This window comes from Tuber melanosporum (genome assembly GCF_000151645.1).
Source record: "Tuber melanosporum whole genome shotgun sequence assembly, scaffold_1, strain Mel28".
Classification (NCBI taxonomy): domain Eukaryota; kingdom Fungi; phylum Ascomycota; class Pezizomycetes; order Pezizales; family Tuberaceae; genus Tuber; species Tuber melanosporum.
In genome coordinates, this window is record NW_003298755.1 from 334,310 (window position 1) to 360,442 (window position 26,133).

Here is a 26,133-nt window from a genome sequence, read left to right on the forward strand (position 1 = left end):
AGCCCCTAACGTCTGCTCCTATATTTGGTTGTGAATCAAGCGGATAATACTATACTGCGGTATCCAGAGCACGGCGGTGGTAGGTATTTGGGAAGGCATTGGGATAGATGCCCATACCCAAGCACCCCTATCGCCAAAAATTACGGGGGAAAAAAAAAATCAAGAAATCTCCCAGCCTCCGGAGCGGATCACCTTCTTCGCTTCAATTCTGGCCGAATTGAAACTCTCCCCTCTCTCGCAATTCCTTTATCCTTCTCCCCCTATTCCCGATCACGGACAGGATGGCCTCAACCTGATACCGATATCTCGGGCATTCACTACTACAGCCACAGATTGTGCTTTATCCCTCACCGAGGGCCCCACCCTGTGAGTGATTGAGTGATTGGTACATACGAGGATTGAGATGGCTGGGAGGTTATTGGTGTGGGAATGTGCAACTTTGGATTGTATACAGGTCTTTCGTGTAGGCAGGCGGTGTGCTACATACGGTAACTATACGTGTTATAAAGTCCGTAACAGTGGTGTATTCGGATAGCCCTCCTTCCTTCATAACTACCTTACATGGACCATCGAGGGGTGGAATTTTGAGTGTGAATCTTAACTCGCCCTCCTAAGAACAGAGCTTCAGTTGCCATCTACAGGTACAGTACTGTACAGGACCTTGAAATATACGATCAGAGATATCGAGAAAAGTCACTGTCTAAACGACAACAGGCTTAGCGGAGTAGGTTAACGAAATAACTAGTACCAGTTAACGAGATCCAGCAAGCTCAGCCTCTCCAAGCTATACCCTGTCTGGATAACGCTATCCCTACTCGTGGTGTTTTGTCTCCGGTCGGGGGGATGGGCGATAATTTAGTGCATCAAAAGGTTTTTTTTTTCTGCGGTAGTTAGCGCATGTTTCAACATTTTGATGTTCGGGGGTCTTCAATATTCTCTATTATTTGCCTGTATTCACCATCTCTTTAATTGTTGATTTCTCTCGCTGCTGCGATGCAAGATATGCGAGACAGCTTATTCATCCAGTCAATACATCCTCTCTGGCGATGAACCATCACTGCTGGTAGCACATGCTAGTTTCACCATGCTTGAGTCACGAACATTCATGTCAGCGATGACTCCCAAGAGTTCAGGGTGTTCTCTAGATTATCTCCCCCATGATGCTTGCTTTTCTCCCGCTTCCCTTCTTGCCCTCTTCTGTTCCACTCACCCCTTCAAGCCTTTCTCTCCCACTCACTTCCAGGCGGGCTGACTGATGGGAGGCTGGAGTTGGGGACATGGCTCCCCCTATTTTTCAATGAACCTCTCTCCCTCCGGATATTCCAGAGCAGGCGGAATCATGATTCGGGGTTTGCCCTACATAAGATATACTCCCTCCTCCTCGGTCCCCACAACTGAGATCAGCACCAAGATGTTTTTCAATTGTATATAAACCATCACTAGACGGATTTGATGCTGTAGTATAACTCTTGAGCTGTCCGGTAACGGTAGAGCTTCACCTACCGGTCAGCCACATTAGCTGTATTCGGGAGTCTTCGATACTCTCCGTTGGTATGGACCTCCCGTATTCGCGATCCCTTTTGTCCTCGATTATGCCACATACCCTCGTCCTCCCCATCACGTATCGCACCCACGGAACAAGAGAATTCCATAGCACACGAGTGATATTTGGTGATTGCAGCACACGAGATATCCTCGAAACAAGGAAATGTCCCAGGCGGATTATCCCGCAACGCCGGGAGCAAACTCAAGCGTAGAACCATGATTTATTCCCCCTGCCAAAATTCTCGCAACTGGCCATACCGCGTGCCGAGCCTGATTACTACAAATTCTTACCACGATGGCTCCTTAAGAGTGTACAGCACCATCAGGAACGGTTTTTCTCAGGGGAAAAACGGGCGGAGTGCAGCGGGGCACACTTGCCCCTATAGGAATCTCCCGTTAACCGGTGGGTGGAAAGAGAAGTTTATAAGGCCCTGTTTGGCATGCCAGAAAAACTCGGTTTTTCAGAGAGATAATACAAAAAAGGAAAAAGAAAAAACAAAAAAAAACAGAGTTTTTCTGACAAGCCAAACAGGGCCTTAGAAATCGGTCCATTGTTGGGAGACGATTACTAGACAGTGGGATGGGTTGGTTGTTGCGCATGGAGAGGGGAATATATGTAAGTATTTGCGAATCGCTCAAGTATCACTTCACTTCGCTGGTATTAGGGGTAATCACGAGAGCAGTCACAATTCAATCAATTTCACATTACAGATGGGGAAAGGGCAATAAATAGAACCCCAAGATGTACTTAGAATCCGGTCTTTCATTCTCTATCTACAAAATACTATAAAGCCAAGACAACCAATGTCTTGGCCTTTTATTTTTTTTTCCAACAAGTCAGCAAGAATGTACTTATAACAGGATTGGGGGAGTGAGACTAACTGTGATGATCTGCGACCAACCGACCACCTACGGCCCCACCACCACGCATTGGCGCAACTATGAAAGTTGCGCCACAACAATCTAAATAAATTGTTAGTAAGTAGAAGAGAAAGTTGGGATTGTAAATAGAGGCATACCGTGGTGATGCAAGGCCTCAGAAACCACCCTCCCCCTGTTATGGAACCCGAGAAGGGTCCCATATTTCGGGAAGGGTGTGAAATGGATTGGATTGGTGGGCACTTCAGCTTGTACCCACCAATCGGCCCATGGGCACCAACCAGTGCCCACCCTTATTTGAGGAGGGGGTGGGCTTGGAACTTACACCACAGTTAGTATACATATCCCCAGTGCTTTCTCACTATATCAGGAGTTTTAGTTTCAGAATTTTGTACTTACATGTTTCTGTTAGCGAGATAGACAGGAGCCTTATCCATCTCTCGCCACAGAGATGCATAGGTAGCATTCCAGCTGGAGCCAACAATGGGTTGCTGGTACTCCAGCTGGCACCCACCCATGCTTGACAAAATGCTCTGCTGGGAACTTATACTCTAGTTAGTAACTATATCTCTACCATTTTCTCTCTATAATAGAAGTGTTAGTTTTTGGAATATTGTACTTACATGTTTTTTTTTAGAGAGCTGAGCAGGGAGTTCATCCAACTCCCGCCAGAGAGACACCTGTTGGGTACCCAGGCTGGAGGCCATAAATGGCTCAAGGGTACTCCAACCCCAGCCTACCCATACCTGGCAGAAGTTCTACCAGGTATCCACATCAGGGTGTGGATTTCCTGCACTTTCTCAATCAGTATATATAAAGGAATTGACTTCAGACAACTCACTTTGGGACTCCCCTTCAGTGAGAGTATCTGTATATACTCTTCAGTGAGAGTATCTGTATATACTCTTCAGTGAGAGTATCTGTATATACTCTTCAGTGAGAGTATATGTATATACTCCCACTAGGTGGGGAGGGGATCTGGTTTGGGAGTGAGCACCTTATCTGGTACCCACCCTTAACGTGGAAACCCCCCCAGTGCGCACACATTTAACCTTGTGCGCACTGAAGGGAGTGCACGAATTAATTCTGACCCAAAAGGTCAGAAACCAACCTTGTTGGTTGGATTTTCGGCTGTACTATAACACCAGCTGTTAGCTTTTAAATATCAGAAATGTTATTTATAGGATATGAAATGATATATAACAAACCTCCTGGACACAAGGAGAACCCTAGAGCATTGGAGAAGTAGGCACTCCAACACCCCCAAATAGTTGGGAGCAACAGTGTGCTCCAACCCAAGCTCTCTTATCATAGCTGGGAGAAACAATGTTCTCCCAGTCTCAGCTATCTTGAAATAGCTGGTAGCAACAATGTGCTCCAAGCTGTATCTAAATAGCTTGGAGCAACAATGTGCTCTAAGTTCAAGCTGCCCTGAAGCAGCTTGGAGTGGGGTAGAGGGTGGGGAGGAGAGGCATTGGAGGTGGGAAGGGGATATGGAGTAGGAGGGGGAGAAGGGGAGCGTGGAGCAAAGAGAGGAGAGGGGGAAAGTATCGGAGGAAAGGTAGTATGATATGGGGGGGGAGTAAGAGGAGGGGTAAGATGAGGAGGAAGGTAGATCGAGAATGCAGCATAACCATTGCTCGAAGTGAAGTGGATGCAGACAAGAGAAAGGAGAAGGGGAATAAAGAGTGGGGGTGAGATACGGTATTTATGCTACTTCATTGAGCGACGGCCAAATTTCATTGTGCGGGAAATTTGGACAGCGAACGGGTTCACCATATCCAGCCCTCACCTGGCGCCACATTACAATTGAAGTGCTGCGCCACCATTATCACCGCCACTTCGTTGTATGTGTGATAATGTGGCAGCAGATTCACAGATGGTTTATGGGTTGAGAGGTGGAGGGTTTCTGGTTGCGGATGGTATCGAGGTGCCGCTATCGTGTAAGACTCCTGCTTTGGACACTTCAAAAGTGCATACCTTCTTTAGCTTTTCTGGGGGCGTATTTGTCTATAAATACAAAACTCCACCCCGACTCATTTCTTTCTGTGGCCTCTGGAGCCGGGTTCCGGCGAAGGAGTATTTCGGCCGAATGCTATGTCCAGGGGATGTACTCCGCACAGCTTTGGAGCAGCAGGCTCGGCATTACTTGAACCCCCCCACCCTCCCGCGGAGCTAACTCGAGATCTTCGACCTCCCTTGAGCGGTCGGGCTGTAGCTCTTGAGCAATTGTTCTCTCCCAGAGAGACAAAGGGATTTCGCGCTTTGTGGCTCACTCTAAGACATGTCGGACGACAAGCCCGGACGTCCGCCAGTACCAACCACATCCGAGACCTCCTGTTATGATGTTTCCTTTCATGATCCCACCACACCCCTCCGGCGTAGCGCACGAGAACTATATCAGCGCGGTGGGTGCCAGCCTAGTGTGCTTCATGAGTGGACACTGCTCTAGGGCTTGTGTCGAGGTAGCGGCCCTAATTGCGCGATCCTGGTTTCTAACGGGCCCCGCTTCCTCAGGGATGTTGAGAGTTCTGCTCGGACTTGGCTTGAGCCTTCCGGGTCCTGTCAGATTTACTGTGCAGTGCACTACAAGAGTTGGTGGTGATTGCACCGGGAGACAAAAGCTCACTGTCACCGCCGACAGGAAATACAAAGGTACTACACTATGATAACTTAGCATCGGTGTGTCAGGGGGATGGGAGGGTCCTTTGTTTGCAGATTGGCTTGGCGATAGACAGCGAACGGCTAGTAGCTTACCCCTGTAGAGGTGATGGACGATAAGTTAGGGATCCGCACCACATGAGAGCGATTATGCATGACATCTGAAAGCCAGAACCTCACTGGGATCCGCATGCTGCCCTGGCCTATTAATACCTAGTTAGGGTCTAAGATCCAGCTCGTCTCGAACCGGCTGTGTGCCATGCACCATTGCTGATCCTGTGGTATTTGATTCATTAGATTTTGAATTTAGATCCTAAGCAACTAGGACCGGTGGAAATTTGATAGCTTCGACAGGCCTGCTAAAAAATATTAGTGATGAGCTCTGAGCGTTCAAGGGGGCTTTCCATGTTACTTTCCCACGATAGCTATCTTCTCTCCCTCCTTCTAAGACCGTTTTATCCCACCTCATTTTCAAAGCGCTAAAGTTATCCCCCCGCACGCCAGACTAATTGGCGAAAGGCTGGAGGGAGAAAGGGAGGGAGAAATAACGCTCCTTCCACCATTCGAAGAAACTCCACTCATAATTATATACAGTATTCTAAATATCATAGAAGAAATGGTAATGTTGGTACTAGGTTTAAACCCTATGAAATTTAGCCCCCCCTCCTTAACGAATATGTTCGGGATTGCAAAAACCTCGGCTATCTATTGGGCGCTCTAGTGGCCTCCTATAACAGGCTCCCCGAAGCCCTACTAGTTGTCTCTGGTCATGCCCAGTCTTTTGCCCTTATATTTTCTTTAATCCCCGTTATTTCATTCACTTCTAGATGGTTTATTGAAGAGCTTCCTTCCATTTCACTATTGTTTTCATTTTGGGCTTCCCAAATTTGTGTATATACGAGCAAAGTATCCCACCGGAAACGTTAGAGCTCTAGCTTTCACTTGGTATAGGATCCCGTTGAACAGAACGGCCAATAGTCCCGGACGAGTGACATCCAATGACTAGTGTGCTGTAGCTGTCATGATATTCGTGTACGGTGGTAAGAAACACCCTTTTAACTAGTATCACATCCATGCCGCATTTTTCAGGAAATGGTATATACCCACCAGCCCCCATGTCCCGTTCTAGAACCAGCTGTATGGCGCAAATTGCTAGAGTCGCGGGAGTCAGTTCGTGCGCTAGGGGCCATCGTAGATGTTTTTGGGGTTTTACGAACTGTTCTGGAGTTGTCGTGATTTACGGAAAAAATCCACTATTATTGCGGGAGTGTGCGGAGAGACGGGGAACAAACGTGGGGGAATAGAGATACCTGCGGGGACCTATGGAAGGATCAGCTGGTAGTCAGTCTCACTTCCCGGACACAACTTTGCTAAAGCCACCCTCACCGCATCCTTGGCAACCCAATGGCAACGAGATCTTTTAAAAAGACCCAGGTAGCCCCTTGGGACAAATCGCAAATTTTGTTAGCCATGTACTGTACTCGTACAGTAAAAATTTGAGGAGAGCTGTGCCAGGTCCTGTTAATTTCCACTTGTAACCTATGTTTTTGTTTTTTTAAGAAAATCTACTGTATGTTTTGGTGCTTTGCAGAGAGGGGATACTCTGGAAGTATCTGCAATTTTGATTCTTTTTCTAAGAATCACCTTAATACCACAACTACTTAGTATACTCTTCAGCGGGGCCACTTTTCAGGTTTATGTTTTTCATTCCTCTATCCTTCTCCGAGTATGATACAATCTTGAAACACCAGCTAACTTACAACATACAGTAACACTAGTAAAACCTACAGAGAAAAAATAATAATTGTCATCTTTTCAGGAAATAGAATGGCCATTTGTTGAAAGATAAGAAGCTTACCTCACCCAGTTCAAGCTGTAAGCAGGAGATCTCAACCATGCTTAATTGCTAGTTACTGTGCCGACACTTTTAGAGTATTTTATTTTGTCAAGTCTTATATTGTACCATACCTCTCACTCTTGCCCACACGTCGTCATAGTTCCCCACATATTCAATTGGTTCCTCCAGATTGTCATTTATTGACGCATTTTACTCAGTCTGACATACTGTGCTGTACTGTATGATACATGGGATTGGTTATCGATCGCTTGCCAACTTAATATAATAACCTACTAGACTACCCAATTGTGGGATACCGTAGTTACTGTTCATTAGTGCAAAGATCCCCCTGCCTCCTCCCGTGGCTCTATTTTTTAGAGCGTTGTTCATTCGTGATAGTTATCCAGGATGTTTATTGTCCTCGACTTTGAGTACTATACGAGTAGTATGATACTACTGCAAGGTTTGTGGAAGCAGGAGCGGAGACCGAACCGTGGTCTAACTTGGCACGAATAGTGCGGGAGCGCTTGTGTCAGATCCAGCGGTTGGGCCCTGGCCAATTCGGCGCAAGGCTTTATCGGCGCAAGGCTTTACGCGCGACCCCGCTTTTCCTCAACTACATGTAATCGCTTTAACGGACACTAAATTAATCAACACCTTCCTCCCCACAACCCCAAAGCGACGAAAAATAAAAAATGTCTCGAGCGTTCAGTGATAACAACAACTCCATCGTCATCGCGAATAGCTTTAATCGTACTGCCTCCGATGATGAGTCGAAAATACTAGCGTGGCTCTCTCCACTAGAGCCATGGGTGCGGCATCGAGACATCGGAGCCAAACGGGTGGATAGCGTAGGGAACTGGCTACTGGAAGCCGAAGAATTGAGACGCTGGCATAATGGCAGTCGGGAGAATGAATCTAATCATGCGACCTTATTCTGCGACGGCAAACCGGGAGTGGGAAAGAGCTATATCTTGTAAGAGAGTGCACTCTGTGAGAAATCAGGGAGTGGTATTGCGCTGACAGGTTGCGATTGCAGCTCTCTAGTTATAGACAAGTTATGCGACGAGGCCGTGAGGGAAGATACTGCTGTTGCCTGTTTCTACTTCGACTTTGCTGCCCGGAATGAGCAATCGCCAGTAAATATGCTCGGCTCCCTGCTGAGACAGCTTGTTAGCGGATTGGAAGAAATTCCTGAACCGGTAGTCCAGGGTTTCCGAAACCAGAAAAAGGTCATTGGGGGCAGAGGACTACAAGTTTTTGGAATTTTAGGGATGTTGCAGTCCATCACGGCCACAAAGCGTACGTTCATATGTGTTGACGCTCTTGACGAATATGTGCCAGCACATCGAATGGTAGTTCTTGAATCACTAGGGCAGGTTCTCAGGGGGTCGCCGAATATTCGCATATTTATGACGGGAAGACCGCATGTTCGAAGTGAGGTTGAGAGGAAATTGGATGGAAAAACAAGTTTTATATTAATACAACCTACGGAAGATGGTGTTATTAGATATCTACATGATAAACTCAGGAACGACACTACCCCGGAGATAATGAGCAGCTCATTGGAGGCAGATATTATGAAGATCATTCCCGAGATAAGCTCCGAAACGTATGTAGGAACGAGAGCAATGGCAAAGGTACCTCGGTTTAATGGCTGACATTTGAATCCAGATTCCTACTGGCTTCTTTCCATATTGAGGCGATCCTGCGAGAAACCACTATTCCCCGCCGAGGAAAGAGGCTCAAGTCGGTGAAAGACGGGGAAGGGTTAGGGGACATCTATGGTGTGACGATGGACCGGATAAAGGCTCAAGACGGCGAAAAGACAAGAATTGCGATGGCCACTCTCACATGGATCTGTCATTCGGAACGACCATTGCAGGTGGATGAGCTGCGCCATGCGCTGGTAGTTGAGATAGGAGCAGCGGATTTCAATACCGAAAATGTTCCTTCGATAGATACACTACTAATATGTTGTCAAGGCCTGATCACGGTGGATAAGGAGGCTTCGACGGTGCGGCTAATTCACTCTTCTGCCCAGGATTATCTTTGCACTCATCTAGACCTCTGCAATAAACCTCACCCGATAATTGCAGAGGCCTGTTTGACCTATCTGAACTCACAACTGGTTAAGAGCCTCCCACCCTATCCTCCCCCAGACCAGGAAAGTGTGCCATTCCTCCAATATTCTTCGAGATATTGGGGAATACATGCGAACAGGCGGCTCTCAGACCACGCGAGGGCCCTTGCGTTGGAGCTCTTGAACCAGTACGAAGATCACATATCCGCTGTATCACTTTTGAAGCAAGTACTGCAGGCGGGTGATATCGGGGCCATTGGTGCTCCCACGCTGTTCTCTGGGCTACACTGCGCGTCTTTCTTCGGGATTGTTGAACTTGTGGTTGCATTGGTGAATGCAAAAGGTTGGGAGGTTAACCAACCAGATTGCACAGGCGGTACACCACTCTCATGGGCAGCGGGGTATGGACATGAAGGAGTGGTAAAGATACTGCTGAAACAGGGAGGTGTCGACCCAATTTCCCCGGTGAGGGTGGTCGAACGCCGCTCGGGTGTGCCGCTATCAGGGGACACGATGGAGTGGTGAAACTGCTCCTAGGGCAGGAAGATATCGACCCCGACAGGCCAGATAATAGGGACAATTCACCACTCTCGTGGGCCGCTGGCTACGGATATGAAGGAGGCGTGAAACTACTACTGGACCAGAAAGCTGTTGACCCCAATCGCCCCGACGAAAATGGTCGAACACCACTCGGGTGTGCTACTGTCGATGGACATGAAGGAGTGGTAAAACTGGTCCTAGGGCAGGAAGATGTCGACCCCAACCGGCCGGACAAGAATAGTCTAACACCACTCGGGTGTGCCACTATCAAAGGACATGAAGGAGTGGTGAAACTGCTCCTAGGGCGAGATGATGTCGACCCCAACTGCTCGGACAAGAATGGTCTAACACCCCTCGGGTGTGTTGCTATCAAAGGACATGAGGGAGTGGTGAAACTACTTCTAGGGCGGGAAGATGTCGACCCCAATCGCCCGGACAAGAACGGTCGAATGCCACTCGGGTGCGCTGCTGTCGATGGACGTGAAGAAGTGGCGAAACTGCTCCTGGGGCAGGAAGATGTCGACCCCAATCACCCGGACAAGAATAATCTAACACCACTCGGGTGTGCTGCTATCAAGGGACATGAGGGAGTGGTGAAACTGCTCCTAGTGCGAAAAGATACCGACCCCAATCGCCCGGACGAGAATCATCGAACACCACTCGGGTGTGCTGCTGTCGAGGGACACGAAGGAGTGGTGAAACTGCTCCTAGGACGAGAAGATGTCTACCCTAATCGCCCGGACAAGATTGATCGAGCACCTCTCGTGTGTGCTGCTATCAATGGACATGAGGGAGTGGTGAAACTGCTCCTAGGGCGAGATAATGTCAACCCCAATCGCCCAGATGAGAATGATCGAACACCACTCGGGTGTGCTGCTGTCGATGGGCATGAAGGAGTGGTGAAACTGCTCCTGAAGCGAAAGGATGTCGACCCCGACAGGCTAGATAGTGGAGGCAATTCACCGCTCTCGTGGGCCGCTGGTAACGGGCACGAAGGAGTTGTGCAAATACTACTGGGCCGTAAAGATGTTGACCCCAATCGCCCCGACGAGAATGGTCGGACGCCGCTCGGGTGTGCTGCTGTCGAGGGACATGAGGGAGTAGTGAAACTGCTCCTAAGGAGAGAAGATGTCGACCCCAATCGCCCGGACGAGAATGATCGAACACCGCTCGGGTGTGCGGCTGTTAGTGGGCACGAAGGAGTGGTGAAACTGCTCCTGGGGCGGGACGATGTTGACTCCAATCGCCCGGACGAGAACGGTCGAACACCACTCCAATCCCATTCTATCCCACTCACTCCACCGCTGCGCTCTTTAGTCCTTATTACCCAATATTGCAGTCGGGGGACTATCTCATTTATTAACTCGTACTAGTTACACTAGTTATCATTCCCCAGCCACGTGGGTCCTTTGTCACAAAACCTCTTTTCTCTCTATTTTTTTCTCCATGTTCCACACTCATTTCCTCCTTATTTCCGTTCTGATATCCGCGAGTGATAGGTGGATGGATGGATACATAAACTACGCATAGGCCGTCCTTTCCGAGATCAGAGGACCTAACATGGCGTTCCCGGGGGCTACCGCAGCGCCATGTTGTTCCCCGCCATTCGTATTTCCCCTCCATTTCATGGAATTGGACATAATTGAGAACTGTACCCATACAGGCCCCGATGCTGTCGTAATGCTTGGGAGTTTTTACTTTTACTTTTATCCTTATGTTCCTCTTAGCAGTAATCTGAACCCCAGTTTCCCCCCGACCACGACGATGTAATTTCTTCGATGCATTGAACTTGTTTCACCTCTATAAGGGATACCGGTACTCTAGATGGGTCAGGTATATCATACTCTAGCCATCTAACTAACAATACATTATCCAACGCACCCTACAACTTCCAAACTCCACCCTCGCTATCCAGTAATGAAATGATCCGAAGCAAAACCACCAACCGCGAAACTAACCCGCCTAGAAACAGCGCGTCCCAAGCCCAGCAGTAGGCGCGGGGATGAGTAGCAGGCTTCCCTCCTGGACACGGCAAAACCGAGAAACCAAACAGCAAGCCATACACCGGTGCAAGAGGTAGGTCTGACACCCCCATTACATCTTCGGTGGGAAAGATCTTGGATCATTCTAACCATCTAAAGTTGCCGCACCCTCAACGGGTTCGCACGGACAGCGAGATTCCTCATGATACCAGCAACCCGATAATCAAGATGAGAAAACCGCCCTTGAAGGAAAGAATCTCACCGTGAGTGCAATCTCGATGTGGGTGTAACCACTCTATCTTTCTATCTATCTAGCCAGACGAACTGGAATTCCAGGTAGGGTTGTATCATAGGTAAATACCTGAATGAGATACCAGTCGGTTGTACCGTAGGTAGCTGACTAAAGTACCATACCCGCCGGCCTTCGTTGGATATACCGTTCGAAGTGCAAACTGGACCACCGCATTTGCCCGAGCGAGATTGACTTACCCACCCACCACGTCTCCACAAGTTCAGAAGCCCCCGTCACCGTGTGCGTGCTTGAAGGCGGTACGGTACGTACAAGTTTTTTTATGTTGTGACAGAGAGTAGTGGAAATGAGCGCTAGCGTGCACAAAATGCAAGCATACGATATTTCAAGATATACAAATTGGAAAAACCCTTGTGCAATGCATCATCCCCCCAGACAATTCCCATTCCAAGTGGATAGGTTAGTCAGTGCACATACGAACCCGAAAACGCCGGGGCAGGAATCCGTCAGCGTGATGATATCTGAGCTGCCCACGCTAAGTCCGGACTCAAAGGTTCGGGGTTCGTTCCATAAGTTTTATAATCTCGCGATTGCCAGTCCTTGCTTTACACTTACACGAATTGCCCGAGACTGCACCCTAGGCAAAAGGGGCCTCTACTTGGATCACGAGTAGTGCTCTGCAATGTTGCGCTTCGGAGCTTTCGATCCGACGGTGTGGAAGCGGGGGAGGCGGGAAGCGCAATCGTTATGCCGAGTGATAGAGCATGATTTCACGTCGGCTTTCTCCCTTCCCATATTAGTCCGTTTGGTGAGAGAGAGCAGCGAGGACACCTATGCTACGCTCTAGGGAGAGGAGTATGCCGGTGGGTCAACTCGCCCCGTGTATCAAGCTACTGGGAAACCTTCATGGTGCGGAGTGGAGGTACAAGTCGAGTGCTGTAAGGTAACGGCGCTGCTGATGAGGATTGATTAAAGTGCTAGACTATTCAGTAGCATAAAGTTATATACTACACTAATCCCCGGAATTAATGACAAAAAAAGCTATTAGCGCCATAGAATAACGGACGAATGAAGCGACAGGCTAAGTTACAATGTGGATAGACCAATCTGAAGTAAAATAGAGAAATGCATGGATGCACCTTTTACGCCCCTCCCATACCCTCCCACCAACGACCCAAAAACCCAGCCAAGCCCGCTTTCCTTGCCATGTGACAACGGAAATGAATGACTGCCATGAAAAATGAAATGAGTTGGAATGAATTGAGATGAATGAATGAATAAAACTCCTGCGCCCGCTCCGTCCCAAAATCACACAAGCAAAATGTCTATAAATGAAAAAAACTGAAGCAATGAAAGAAGAGTGTAAGAAGCCAACCCAAAACTAAAAGTAATAATAGAATAAGTAAAAGGAAACTCCCTCAAAATGAGTCTATTTTTCTTCCTCTCCTCCACCTAACACCACAACCTAATAGAACCCCCCGACTTCCAACTTCGTGGGAAGAACGGGCGTGCAATTCCGTTTAAAACTCAATGTAAGCATCTTCCCCTTTCTGTCCACAGCAACAAGTCTGTCACCCTCCGGCGTGAACGCAATCCTCCCCGCACTCTTGGGTGTCTGTTGCCCTTGCATGCGCTCTTTACTATGCAGCGCGGCAAAGGTAGTCAGGTTATTATCGCCCTCGACATGCGCAACGGGGGTAATCCAGATGAGGCCGGACTTGGTCAGGAACGCTGCTGCGTTGCCGAGGGGTGCGATGGCGGAGTGTGTTACTCGAAGACCGACTTGGCGGATTGGACTGTGGGAGGGAGTCGAGGAGGAGATGCTTGTGGGTTCGGTAAAGGAGCCACCCCATTCTGCTTCTACGGTGCTTGCTGGGAATGTGCTGCAGAAAATGTGGCGTTTATTAGGGAAGAGAACTGCATTGGAGATGGCTTCGGCACCGGGACCCTGGGAGCGGTTAGTTTCTTGTCCGACGAAAGGGAAGAGTGGGGGGAGCTTACTTCGGTAACTTTTAGTGCACCCCTGGCAATTAGGTGCGGCTCCCTTACTCGCACACGAGAAATGTCCCAGGAGAAAAAGTAGCCGCATTCCAGTGTCGCGCATGTTAGATGGTTGCCGTCTTGGGATACGGTGATTATGTGCGGAGCGTCCGAAATTGCGCGGACGTTCAGCGGGAGGTGGAGGTCTTTTATTAGTTCAAATCGGGGGCCCTGGTAGGTTGGTGCGTTCATCTTGTAGATTCGGATTAGACCTTGGGTTTCATCGCGTATCTTCTTGGACATTCCGACGACTATCTTGTCGCCCCCGATAGCTACGCAAGTATTCTCCCAGCCGGCTGTGGGTTCATTTGTGAAGATAACTTTACAGTCTTCGATCTCGTGGACCTGGACCTGTCGGGGAAAAAAAGAAATTGTTAGTATCAGTGACCAACCTACAGGATATGAGATGCATACCTTCTCCTTGGTGATCGTCACAACGTACTTGTCTGAAGCAGCCCCCGCCTTGTATGCCCACGGTACCTTCGCTTTCCGCAGACCCTCCGCCGAGCCCAATCTGTAGTGGGATTTCGGCTTTGTTAAGAAGTTCTCTTCGGGTGAAGGCGTTGAAAAGACCTGAAAAGAGTGAGGCGACAAGTAGACAGCATATTTAGCATCCGACGATATAAAAGCGCTGAAGCACGAGTCCTTGCATTGCACCTTGAAAACGCTTTCAACTGGTTGGCTCTCATAATCTATTGACCAGTTTGCCGCTGCAGGAACAGGCTCGACACCACAGTGTATTGGGTGTAATGCTGGAAGTCCATATTTAAAGGGGTATCGGTTCGACGATGAGGCGCCCTCCATCCTAAACCGATCCATCTCTTCACCCCGCATCTCCAACGCTGACTGCGACCTGATAGGCTGCGCTGGTTGGCCGGGAAGTACAGGCTCGGGTGCCTCCTCGGCAAGAATGGTCTCCCTATCGATAAGTGGAAGAGGCTTGTTCAGTTGCAGACTGTGGAAACGTCTGGAATCGCGACTAATGAACAACCCATGCCCTCGTGAGAAAAGTTTGCTTGCGCGGGACTGGCGCTTTAGCGAATTTGTTTGTGTCTGACCTGATGGCGTTCGCGATAAGGAAGGCTCCGGGTAAATGGAGGTGGGCGATTGGAGCGGTGGCTCAACTATGGCCTGGCTGTAAATAGATATCCGTCGAGAGTTCATGGGTTTGGATTTTTTGGAATCTGAGGTCTCTAATACTTTTCCTTCGTCTTCCTCTGGCGCTTGTAGTGGTAAGGTCGAGCGATCGTCTTCGATGTCAAGGGACTGGATGGGGAGCTCAAAGTCCAATTTCCCCACATTAGCCCTGGAGGAAGGGATGTCTTCGTCATAAAGTTCAGGTTCCTCAAACATAGTATCGGCAAATAATTGGTCAAGCCCATTGAAGCGCAAGGTGGTGTCCAGGTTTGGCGTAATAGCTTCATGAGGTGTGGTAGGTGCAGGGTAGGCGGCATTAGGTGTCATATTTGGCGGGATCAAAGAGGGAAGGACAGGGGATTCTATTGGCGAGTCACATTGGGGTACCGGGCTAAGCAAGGTGTGGCAAGTGCTTTCTGTGAAAGACTTGCATGCTGTTGAATCGGTGGGGCTGGGTAACATCCCAATAGGACCGAGTACTGATTCACAAGTAGGGGTTGATGTTCTGCTGACGTTTGTGTCGCAGGTTGGTGACTGACTGGATAGAGTTGGCACTTGACTGCGCCGGCTACTGGGTATGCTCGTTGAAGTGGTAGATCTAATCCCTTCACCCCATGGTGCTAGATGTAGAGCTTCATTGATAGTTTGTGATACCCGGCTTGGCGATCGTGCAGCCCGTATCCCTTGGAGTCGCCGTTGCATGGATTCCACAGCACCTTTATAAAGAAACGACCTCTTCTCGCAACGATCCATGGCATCCCGTTTCTCCCTTTTTAGCTCTTCTATCCTTAATGATTCGTCTTCATCTGTAGGAGGTAGGATCCCGGCTTGTGATATACTCTCAATATCAAGATCTAAGCTTCGCATTATGTTATAATACTCCTCCTCACTACAGCCAGCGGTGGTTGAAATAATAATTTCAAACTATAAATTTAACCATAAGCCACGTTGTCGACCTGCAACATTCAAAGGAGAACCCTTACAGCTTTGTTTCGAAACTCCTTCTTATCCGAGGTTAGAACAAGTTTCAGCGCCAACGATTTAGCATCTTCCACAATCTCATCGCATTCCGGGAACGCCATAACCAGCTGACCCGTCAGGTCAAGGAGCCCAGACACCAGTAGCCTGGTTTCAAGACTCGGGGGATCTTCTATTTCACCCCGCGTGACGCCCTCCTCGCCATCGCTATCAGATCCCTCTGATGGAGCGAATGCCCTCAGGCCAAGCTCTATTTTATCAACAATAGATTTAGCAATTTCAACCGCCAAACTGCTAGCATACTGCGAGGCACGCCCAATGTTGCTATATTGAGCCTGGTGATGGAGAGATATCGCCCCCGCGGTCCCCTCGTAGAGATGGCGCATGTCTTTGTGCCATCCCGAAGGTGGGGCCGTGATTCTGGCCCATATCTTATCGAGCGCTGTTGGTGTTGTCGCACCTTCAAGTTGGTTCTTAAGGAATAGTTAGCAAAAACTAATGGGTGAGGCCGAAAACTAGGCAACCCACAATGTAACCAGCTGCGAAAAGGAAATGAATAGCCTGAGAATTCATCTCCGTAAATTTCGGAAGCTCGCTAGGCATGCATCGGATGAGATCGCATGCATAACGAACGAGAAACTCAACATCCCCATTGCTAACCCTCTCCCCGAAATCCTCCGTGTACTTTGCCAGGTTGTCGTAGTCCCTCTCGGAAATATCTTTTAATAGCTTTGCGTAGGCACCGTTGTCGAGTTTTCCGATGCTCAGCTGAGACAATAGTGACAAGGCCGAAACCAGGGTTCTGAGTTGTAGTTCCCTCGAAGGTGAAATGCCATCTTTGTCCTTCCTCACCATTCTCCCGGCCAAAACCTCCGCTATCTTCAACACCAAATCGATCTCGAGAAAAACGTCGGCCGGGAGTGGCTGGCTTAGCGAGTAATAGGTTGCCTGAAGGTCGAGAATAACCTTGAGGAAAAAAACCGAATTATATGCGAAAGCCTTTTTCATCCGATCCAAAGCATTCCTAACAATACCGTTTATCCCAGGAAGTAGCCACAACATTTCCTTTGCTGTCACGAACAGGTCGGGTTGCGCAGAACCCGACCCCGCACCATCCTCCCTCAAGACATTGCCGCCGAACTCGTCGTCACTCGCGTGCATCTCGATAGGACCATCGCCCTCACTCGCTGGGAGAACAGCGATGGTGAGAAACATGGTACTGGGCATTGTAATCGTTGTTCACGAACATCTAGGCGTCGGGGCAAATGTGTTCGAAAAAAAAGTATAAAACGAATGGGGTGTGGGTGCGAGGTGACTTAAGTTATCAACAAACTAACACCATTGTGTTACCAAGCCATACTCCATTTTTGCACACATCACTCCATCCGATCATCATCGGATGTGTGAGAGCCTGCTGAGCAAGCAGCAAGGCTACCGTCCATGTCTTTCCCATGCGGCAGCGTCAAAAACAACATCAAGGAGCGGATTTTTTGGCTTAGCCTACAGGCATAAGCCTCAACCACCCATGTCCTGAGGGCGATGTGATAGCATCACTAAATTCTCCCCATACCTGTGCGGCGGGGGTGGGGAGTATGATACGGCCCCCGGCAATATCATTGGGGGGGGGAGGGTGGGATTGTGGCGAGAAGAGTGCTTATGGAGTGGGAAAGAGGGGACCAGCAAACTACTGTACGATGAATAGGAATCAATGATAAGTGGGGGCAGGGGGAGCGCAACCCACACCTCCCATAAGACACCAAATCACCCTCCCCCCCCCGTTCCGCTACCGGTATCACCCACCCATCTGCAAGCTGTGCGCAAGGGAGGGGCACAGACAAGGAAGCCCCGCCGACACATCCGGATGTTTCTGCCCGACTATTAACGAGCGCGACTGCGAACCTTGAACGGGACCATTGCAAGGGTAGATAGCGAACTCGAGGACAGCAAAAATCTCATGAAAGGTCAGATGTGAGAAGTGAGCGGTTTACTATCACCAAAGAGCAATGCTGCCCTCTCTTCTTGGGGCATTTTAGAGCATGACGACGACAAGAGACAGCGGTAGAGACGCAGTGTGACGAGATTTCGACAAAGTAAGTGATCCTAAGTTGAGACTTGCCCCCAGGCGATGATAAAAACTCGGGAGAGAATCGAGGCATTCAGCTTCAGGGTTGAAAAAGGTTTCTGCAAGTATTCGAGTTGAAGGACTTGGGTGGGTGTAACGCCTTTTTTTTGCATACAAATCCGGCAGATGCACTCTAATTTATCCTGGTTTGGACCTATCCAGCGTCCATTAGATGCGCTCGAAAGCTGGCGCTGGAGAAAGGTTCTCTCGACCCAGGAGCTAAATGCCTGTTATAGCCTATCGTTAATGCGTTTGCCCATACGAGTGCCGTGCCGTGGGCGCTGGGGACCACTACTCGATCATCGTTGGAGTTTTTTTCACCTGCTGCTCGCCCAATCACTAGAGTTTTGCAGTTTGACCAGTAGAACTGGCATTAACTTTTCAAGATGCATAATTTGGTCCTAATTTCCCTGCAGCGCTCTTTACAACTGTTCGCCCGTCTTCGAACTCTGCCGGAGGAATCATGCGGGTAGTATGCTATCAGTCGGTTGGCTACGGTGAAACAGCCCCTTCTACAGGGCGGCCTCCCCGCAAGTTATGCCTCCTCCCACAGAGTATCATATCGTACAGCAGCAAGACAACTGCTACGATATGCAGCGGCACACACCGGTATGATAACCAGAGGCACCCATGCTGACCGGACCGCATACTGTACCGGTATGCCTGAGTGCATATTGGAACTGACCGGACACGAGCCTGTTCCTGCGAAGATAACAATCTTATCGATCGAAAAGAGAGCAAGCACGGCTCGAAGGGAGGGGCTTTGGAATTCTGAAACAGTCAATTAAGCTACCGAAGACGAAAAGTGCTATTTTGCTGTTTGGGCTCTACAGTACTGGTACTGGCACTGGGACGTGGACGTTACATGGTTGCATGCGATGCCGAAGCGTACCGTATCGTGCCGGTATCTCACGGTATGGTGCCGTGCGTCTGAAATCGACGCTCCCCAAAGTGAAAACCAAGAACGAACGCTTCGCAACAACAACAGGGGTTTTTTTGGGAAACGAACTCCATCCAAATACCGGTACTCAAAATCGGCCCCTCTTCAATTATATCAACCCTAATCCCTTATCGAGTGAATATTATTGGTTGAGAAGGGCAGGTGTGCATTTTCTAGCGGGAGAACATTCAATACAAGTACACAAATTTATGCCAAGTCTCTAATTTTGTCTCTATCATCACGAAGCAGATCGAACAAGAGGGTCGGTCTTAGTCGAGTAGACTAAGTGTCCGGGACTGCCGTATCCCAACTGACGCGCAGTGCTGATATGGTAAGTTGACCTCCTAGTGCGACGATACTAGTCTACAAGCACAGTACGGGTACCAGTCGGTGCCTTGCCAGCCCGAGAGCGGATTGAACACCGATATCCAAACGTCGTCAAACCCGACACCAAAAGTTCAGACTGCCCTATATCCCGGTGATAGCACATACCTAATTACGGTACGAGTATTACGGTACTGGCATTGGAGAAAACTGCAGGGCAAAGACCCCACGTTGGAGATCAGGGGTTTGGGGGATCCCCAGGGGATTCTTGTGGCTGCGAGGATGAAAATTTAATGGTGTCCGTTTTTAGCTCAAGATGAACCTACAAGTATCGTAGGGTATGAGTGTTACAGTGATCTTGGCTCGGAGTTGTACTGTACTTGTAGCATTAGGCGAGGGGACGGATAGTTACCGGTAGGTCGCTGCTCGGAATGACCGCTGGGGAGCATGGGTGCGAGAAAGTGAGAAGTCTGAGATTGTCACCCTTGTTAACACCCACCATGAGCTCCTCGCCAATAATAAAGAGAAAACCCCCAATTACTCATCTTTGGAACCAGGGAATCTATAAAAACTCCTGACCCCATCTGTGGCTCGTGTGTGAGAATGAATTTCAATGCTGGTGTGAGTTGGGGTGTGACGAATTCTCCCTTCTCACCTTCTAGCACCCATCCTACCGTACGGGCTGCTGCCGCCGCTGCTCTGGATTTCGGCCAGACCGCGGATAAGGACAGGGCTTTGTAAAGGAGGGATACCAAAATAGGTGCAGGCGAAATCCACAAGTGCTACGATACGGTTGTAATCCCTGTTTGGGACATATTTAGACCTCCAACCTCCTAAGGTATCTCAGCACTGTGCAAGTAATAGTACTTGTTGTGGTCAGTATGATATTTATACAAACTGAATCTTTTTGCACTGCCACAGGTAATTCAAGGAAATCCCGAGCGCGCCGTGAAGAAAATGGGGCAGGAGGCAGGATGAGAAGGATGAACCAAGTCTAGCGGGGACTCAGAAGCGCTCACTGCCGACTTTGATATACTGGGCAAGTACTGGTACCGCGGAAAAGAGAGAGAGTGTGTGGGGGGGGTAAATTTATCTTTAGTAGCACAAGTACCGGTACAGGTATGTACTTGTAAATAAGGTGCGGAGAAACGGGGATTATTTTGCTGATTAACTCCGGTACCCCTGTCTTGCGCAAAAACATATCTCCTGGTACAGGTACTTGTACGAATTCTGTACCAGCACCACACGTGGTTGAGGCCGGCGTTGAGGTTGCGGGGACTTCTAGAAGGTAGTTTCTCTTCATGAAACCGAAGCGCTGCGTTTAGGCTGACCCTTTAAGCACAGAGAAAAGAAAGATTGGGGGGGGGAAGGACGTGAGCCTCTCATGGATAATTATTGGGGGTCCCGGTGGAGAGTCCAGGTGGAGTGTGGGTTGGGGGATTCTCATCCCACTCTCATCAGTGATACCAACCCCTCCTGTACCATACCACTGTGCGTGGTGATGCGTGCTAGACGCTCGGGGGGGGCTGGGCGTGAGGAAATATCGAGATGGGAGTTTGGGATATCGGTTTTTCTCTAAGGGAAGGGATATAATAAAGTTGCATGACGCGGAAGTCAAGGGGTCCGGAGAATTACCGCCGGGCACTCTCCAGTACGGTAGTCCTGGCAAGCGCAAGGGTAAAAGGAATGTCATCCAACAGAGATAAAGTTAATTATCCAGAATCGGTCATTTATATTTAGATCCTCTCCAAAATTTTTCTCAAAGAGGGAAATTGATAATCCAGCCCCTGCCTCGTAGTCAACCCCCCTCACGTGACCTATAGCCACTCATAGTTGGTAAACAAGAGACACACAGACCACAGCTCCAACAGCATTCGAGCCACATCATCCTACGTACGCAAAACCCTATCAATCTTTTCCGCTTCTCCAACGAGCCGACCCCCTCCACCGGTCTGCACCCATCGCATATTCACATCCACTCCGCCGACCCTTCAAGGAGCCATCCTTTTGCCTCTTAATCCGACCCGTTATGGCTCAACAAGCGTACGGATCTCCCCTCCTTTTTCTGTTTTTCAAAATGACTCTTGAACAAAGAGTCTCTCGAAGCTCCACAAGATTGACTTTTTGATAGCAGCGTAAACGTTAACGACCCTGGGCTGATTACGCTTGTGAATAAGCTACAGGATGTGTTTGCGACAGTAGGAGTATGTTTATTCCCCCCCCTATTTCTCTCGTCCCTTTTTTTTTCATTTTGTTTTTTCAGGTGGAGGCTTATATTGGTGCTCAGGTACAAAACCCCATCGATCTGCCTCAAATCGTTGTGGTTGGATCTCAGTCTAGCGGAAAAAGCTCTGTGCTGGAGAACATCGTCGGCAGAGACTTGTGAGTAAAGAAGATCGTGCTCGCTGTTGCTGGTGAAGGTGTTGATAATTTTTTAGTCTCCCCCGAGGTACTGGTATTGTTACAAGACGACCTCTTGTAAGGCATACATCTACCCTATAACTTTCGAGAGTTGACCAAACAATCATAGGTTCTACAACTTGTCAATCGCCCCGCGCTGGCTAAAGCAAATGGAGCCCCGAAAGAGGAAGCTGTGATGAAGTCCAGCGATTCCGCCGCTAATATGGACGAGTGGGGCGAATTCCTTCACATCCCCGGCCAGAAGTTTTATGATTTCAACAAAATACGAGAAGAAATCGTGAAAGAGACCGACGCAAAGACGGGCCGGAACCAAGGGATATCTCCTCTGCCTATCGGCCTCAGGATCTATTCACCCAACGTTTTAACCTTGACTTTGGTGGATCTTCCAGGTATGACAAGAGTTCCAGTTGGAGACCAACCAAAGGATATCGAGAGACAGATTAAGGACATGATTCTCAAGCAAATCTCAAAGGCAAACTCTATCATTCTGGCAGTTACAGCGGCCAATACCGATTTGGCCAACTCTGACGGTCTGAAGATGGCAAGAGAGGTTGATCCAGAGGGTGAGCAAGTTCTGCCTGAAATGTGGAGGGGAACCTGGCTGATTGTGGAACGATAGGTCAGCGAACAATTGGTGTTTTGACGAAAATTGACTTGATGGACCAGGGAACCGATGTTGTTGATATCCTTGCTGGTAGAATTATTCCTCTGCGGCTGGGTTACGTACCCGTCGTCAATCGTGGTCAGCGTGACATTGAGTCCAAAAAGGCAATCTCGGCAGCGCTCGAGCATGAGAAGCGGTTCTTTGAAGAGCACCGTGCTTATAGAAATAAGCATGCCTACTGCGGAACGCCCTATCTTGCAAGGAAATTGAATATGGTAAACAGAACTTGATCGCTTGCTTGCTTGCCTGCTTGCCTTCGTTTGCTGATCGAGAGTCCTATCATGTAGATCTTGATGATGCACATCAAACAAACCTTGCCAGAAATTAAAGCTCGTATCTCCTCGTCTCTTCAGAAGTACAGCGCTGAGCTTTCCTCGCTTGGCGACTCTTTACTCGGGAACAGTGCCAATATCGTTCTTAATATCATTACCGAGTTCTGCAATGAGTATCGGACAGTTTTGGAAGGTAACAACCAGGAACTTTCCAGTGTTGAATTATCTGGTGGCGCACGTATCAGTTTCGTGTTCCATGAGTTGTATGCGAATGGCGTGAAAGCTGTAGACCCTTTTGATCAAGTCAAGGATATTGATATCCGAACTATTCTTTACAACTCTTCCGGCTCATCGCCAGCCTTGTTCGTGGGAACGACTGCCTTCGAGCTCATCGTGAAGCAGCAAATCAAGAGGTTAGAGGATCCTAGCTTAAAGTGTGTTAGCTTGGTCTATGATGAATTGGTCCGAATCTTGGCGCACCTACTTCAGAAGCAGGTTGGTGCTCTTTTACGCACTCCAGACATTTTCTGTATAATGGTTTATTCTGATTTTTTTTTTTTTTAACAGCTTTTTAGACGTTATCCAAGTCTCAAGGAGAAGTTTCATCAGGTTGTTATTGCATTCTTCAAGAAGGCAATGTCTCCAACAAACAAGTTGGTAACCGACTTAGTCGCTATGGAGGCATGTTATATCAATACCGGACATCCGGATTTCCTCAACGGCCATAGGGTAATTATTAAGCCTTCATCTGGTGTTTGCTCCGCATTTTCGAACTGACCGGATATTGCGTCGCAGGCAATGGCTATTGTGAATGACAGACACAATGCTTCAAAGCCCGTCCAAGTCGATCCCAAGACTGGAAAACCACTCCCTGGCGGAAGAGATTCTCCCAACCCCCAGTCCTTGGACTCTACACCTGAGGGATTCTTCCAAAGCTTTTTCGCCAGCAAGAACAAGAAGAAGATGGCTGCCATGGAACCTCCCCCAGCCACCTTGAAGGCATCTGGCACGCTGTCGGAAAGGGAAGGAATTGAGGTTGAGGTTATTAGTAAGTTTGTATACATTTAGCGTTTAGAACGATTTGCTGATCGCGATCTAGAACTGCTGATCAGTTCCTATTACAACATTGTGAGGAGAACTGTAATCGACATGGTTCCGAAAGCCATCATGCTTAATCTTGTCCAGTAAGTTACTAATGCTTCTATTTGAAAACCACATGTGTTTATATACTGACCGCACACCACTCACAGGTTGACTAAAGAAGAAATGCAACGCGAGCTGCTTGAAAATCTCTATAAGTCTGATGAACTTGACTCCCTTCTCAAAGAGAGTGAATATACTATACGGCGAAGAAAGGAGTGTCAACAGATGGTCGAATCTCTTTCTAGGGCTTCGGAGATTGTAAACACCGTTGGTTAGCGGCCCCTATGAGGCTATGGGTCTGCATCGTGTTGTCTGATAGATTGTTGGGACTGCTTTTTTATGTGTGAATGAGAACGCGCATTGCCAATGACTGCCGGGTGGATAAATTAAAAATGGGAGTTGGTGGAGATCTTCAGAATATCGCGGAATATTGTAGACTTTTATGGTTTCGCTATTTCGCACTCTTTTCGCCCCAATTCCTGACGGGGTTTCCTAGGTTCACGAAAAATGCTAACGTTTTATGATACCTTATGATACCTCAAGCACCTTTCCCTTTACTTTTTAACTCTTTATTCCTATTGTGTCTAGTTTTGTGATCTTCCCGTTGCTGCCCGATTTGGCCTGGAGCCCGTTTGACCGAATTTCTAGTTGTCTTTACGAAAACTTGGAGGTTGCAAGGTGTCCTGCTCCGGGTGTAAGGTTACGTGCAAATTTTGAATCCGGATACAAGTTAATGTTGTAATTCTTGTTTGAAGTTGTACTTCTTGCTTTATTGATGCTCTACCGGGGGGCTTTTGGGCCCTATTTATGCTACTTGAGAGCGTGCTACAATCATCCACAACATGCACTTCACGGAAGAGGAAGAGAAAACCAACGACAACGATACTACACAATGTAGTATTAAAGGGAAGGGAAACGCAAGGGAGGAAACCAAGCAAGTTATAAGATACGAGTAGAGTTTCCGAGGAAACTCTACTGTAGTCAACCATGTAATGAGCTCAGCAAGTAATAAGCACGTACTAAAACTTTCTGTCGTAGTCAATGACAAAACCGATGCATATTTGGAAGTCATATTACAACAGTTGATACTATAAAGTTTGAATAATACACACTTGCAGAGTGATCCTATTGTGATCATGCTTGCTAGTTCTGGCTTAATCCATTGCGGTCTGAAGATTGAAAGATGAGGGCAGCTTTTCGTGCAGATCCTATCCCATGTCGTTTAAGAAATAGCTTAGGAGCTGTTTGGCTGCCATGATTTGATTTGAGATCACGACTTGGCAACATTAACTTAAATTAATACATATAAATCCAAGCAGCTGAAAAATTAATATTAGTGAAAATTTAAGTAAGGCACTATTTGGCATGTCGGAAAAACTGAGTATTTTTCACTTATTCTCAGTTTTTTCTTCTGTATTAAACTAAAATTTCCAAGGAGTATTTGGTAGATATAAAAATACCATGGCATTTTAAAACTCTGTTTTTTTATTCTCAGTATTTTTCTTTAGCCTGTAATTCATCAAAGACAATTAGGATAGGGATAACTCTTTCTTGTTTAGTATCAAATTATATACTTGTTTAAAAATTAAGTTATACTATTTCATAAGTTTAATTATATAGTATTTTGTTTCCAATAATATATATAATTCATCCTTGTATATATTCAATTTATAGTAGAGTGGTAGATATTTATAACAAAAGACATTCTTTTGATAAGTTTTTCCTGAATATATTAGATTTTCAATAATCTGGCCTACAATTCTGCTATTTACAAATATCTTTAAACATATGTCAACAGGAAAGGGATGAACAATCTCAATTCAAGATTGATGATTTTCACATTTTACAAATAGCAAGTTCCATTATAGTTGTGGTAGAGGGAAATATTTCTATACTTCAATTTTTAAGTATAATCTATTGTAATGATCACCTCTCAGATGGTTAGTACTTAGTGATGGGGAACGGTACCTCTCTTCTTCTTCTTCTTTATGATAGCTCTCAGGCCTATGCCTACGTTACTGATAGTACAAGACCTATGTCTTCCATCTGTAATTTCTATTGTAAGCTTTCTCTAACTCTTCCTTGTGTTGAGTTTTCTCATCATAATAGTAACAAATATTGTGATAATAGTAAGGAGCGTAAAGGTGTTTCATATTCATAAAGGTATAAATAATAAGTAGGAAAGGTACTAAGAATTCAATTCAATTTTATTTAAACTTGTACCGCCAACACAGGTATACAACAAGCCCCTACCAGCACAGCGATACCACTAACTAGTATACCACTAACTACAAGCTAACTAGGTCTAAGGCCCC

General features: G+C 47.6%; 2 protein-coding genes; one reads left to right on the forward strand and one right to left on the reverse strand.

The window, feature by feature from the left end:
- Positions 1 to 13,242: 13,242 nt before the first annotated feature.
- GSTUM_00003855001 (uncharacterized protein) lies at positions 13,243 to 17,159 on the reverse strand (the record flags this gene model as incomplete). The annotated part of the gene is made up of 5 exons (XM_002835058.1): positions 13,243 to 13,725; positions 13,779 to 14,168; positions 14,232 to 15,878; positions 15,938 to 16,405; positions 16,461 to 17,159. 5 exons carry the CDS (start codon positions 17,157 to 17,159, stop codon positions 13,243 to 13,245), a joined length of 3,687 nt encoding a protein of 1,228 aa, XP_002835104.1.
- Positions 17,160 to 21,200: 4,041 nt separating this feature from the next.
- GSTUM_00003856001 (uncharacterized protein) lies at positions 21,201 to 24,348 on the forward strand. XM_002835059.2 has 11 exons: positions 21,201 to 21,361; positions 21,450 to 21,522; positions 21,606 to 21,700; positions 21,757 to 21,796; positions 21,849 to 22,302; positions 22,359 to 22,618; positions 22,691 to 23,170; positions 23,243 to 23,404; positions 23,471 to 23,723; positions 23,775 to 23,859; positions 23,926 to 24,348. The coding sequence occupies exons 1-11, from the start codon at positions 21,348 to 21,350 to the stop codon at positions 24,092 to 24,094; spliced, it is 2,085 nt and encodes a 694-aa protein (XP_002835105.1). The 5' UTR covers positions 21,201 to 21,347; the 3' UTR covers positions 24,095 to 24,348.
- The last annotated feature ends 1,785 nt before the right edge of the window (positions 24,349 to 26,133 follow it).

Excerpts from the sequence above, each read along its gene's own strand:
- GSTUM_00003856001 (XM_002835059.2), top strand. Across the intron at positions 23,171-23,242 it reads CGCACCTACTTCAGAAGCAG|CTTTTTAGACGTTATCCAAG; the intron begins GTTGGTGCTCTT and ends TTTTTTTAACAG. Across the intron at positions 23,860-23,925 it reads ATCATGCTTAATCTTGTCCA|GTTGACTAAAGAAGAAATGC; the intron begins GTAAGTTACTAA and ends CACCACTCACAG.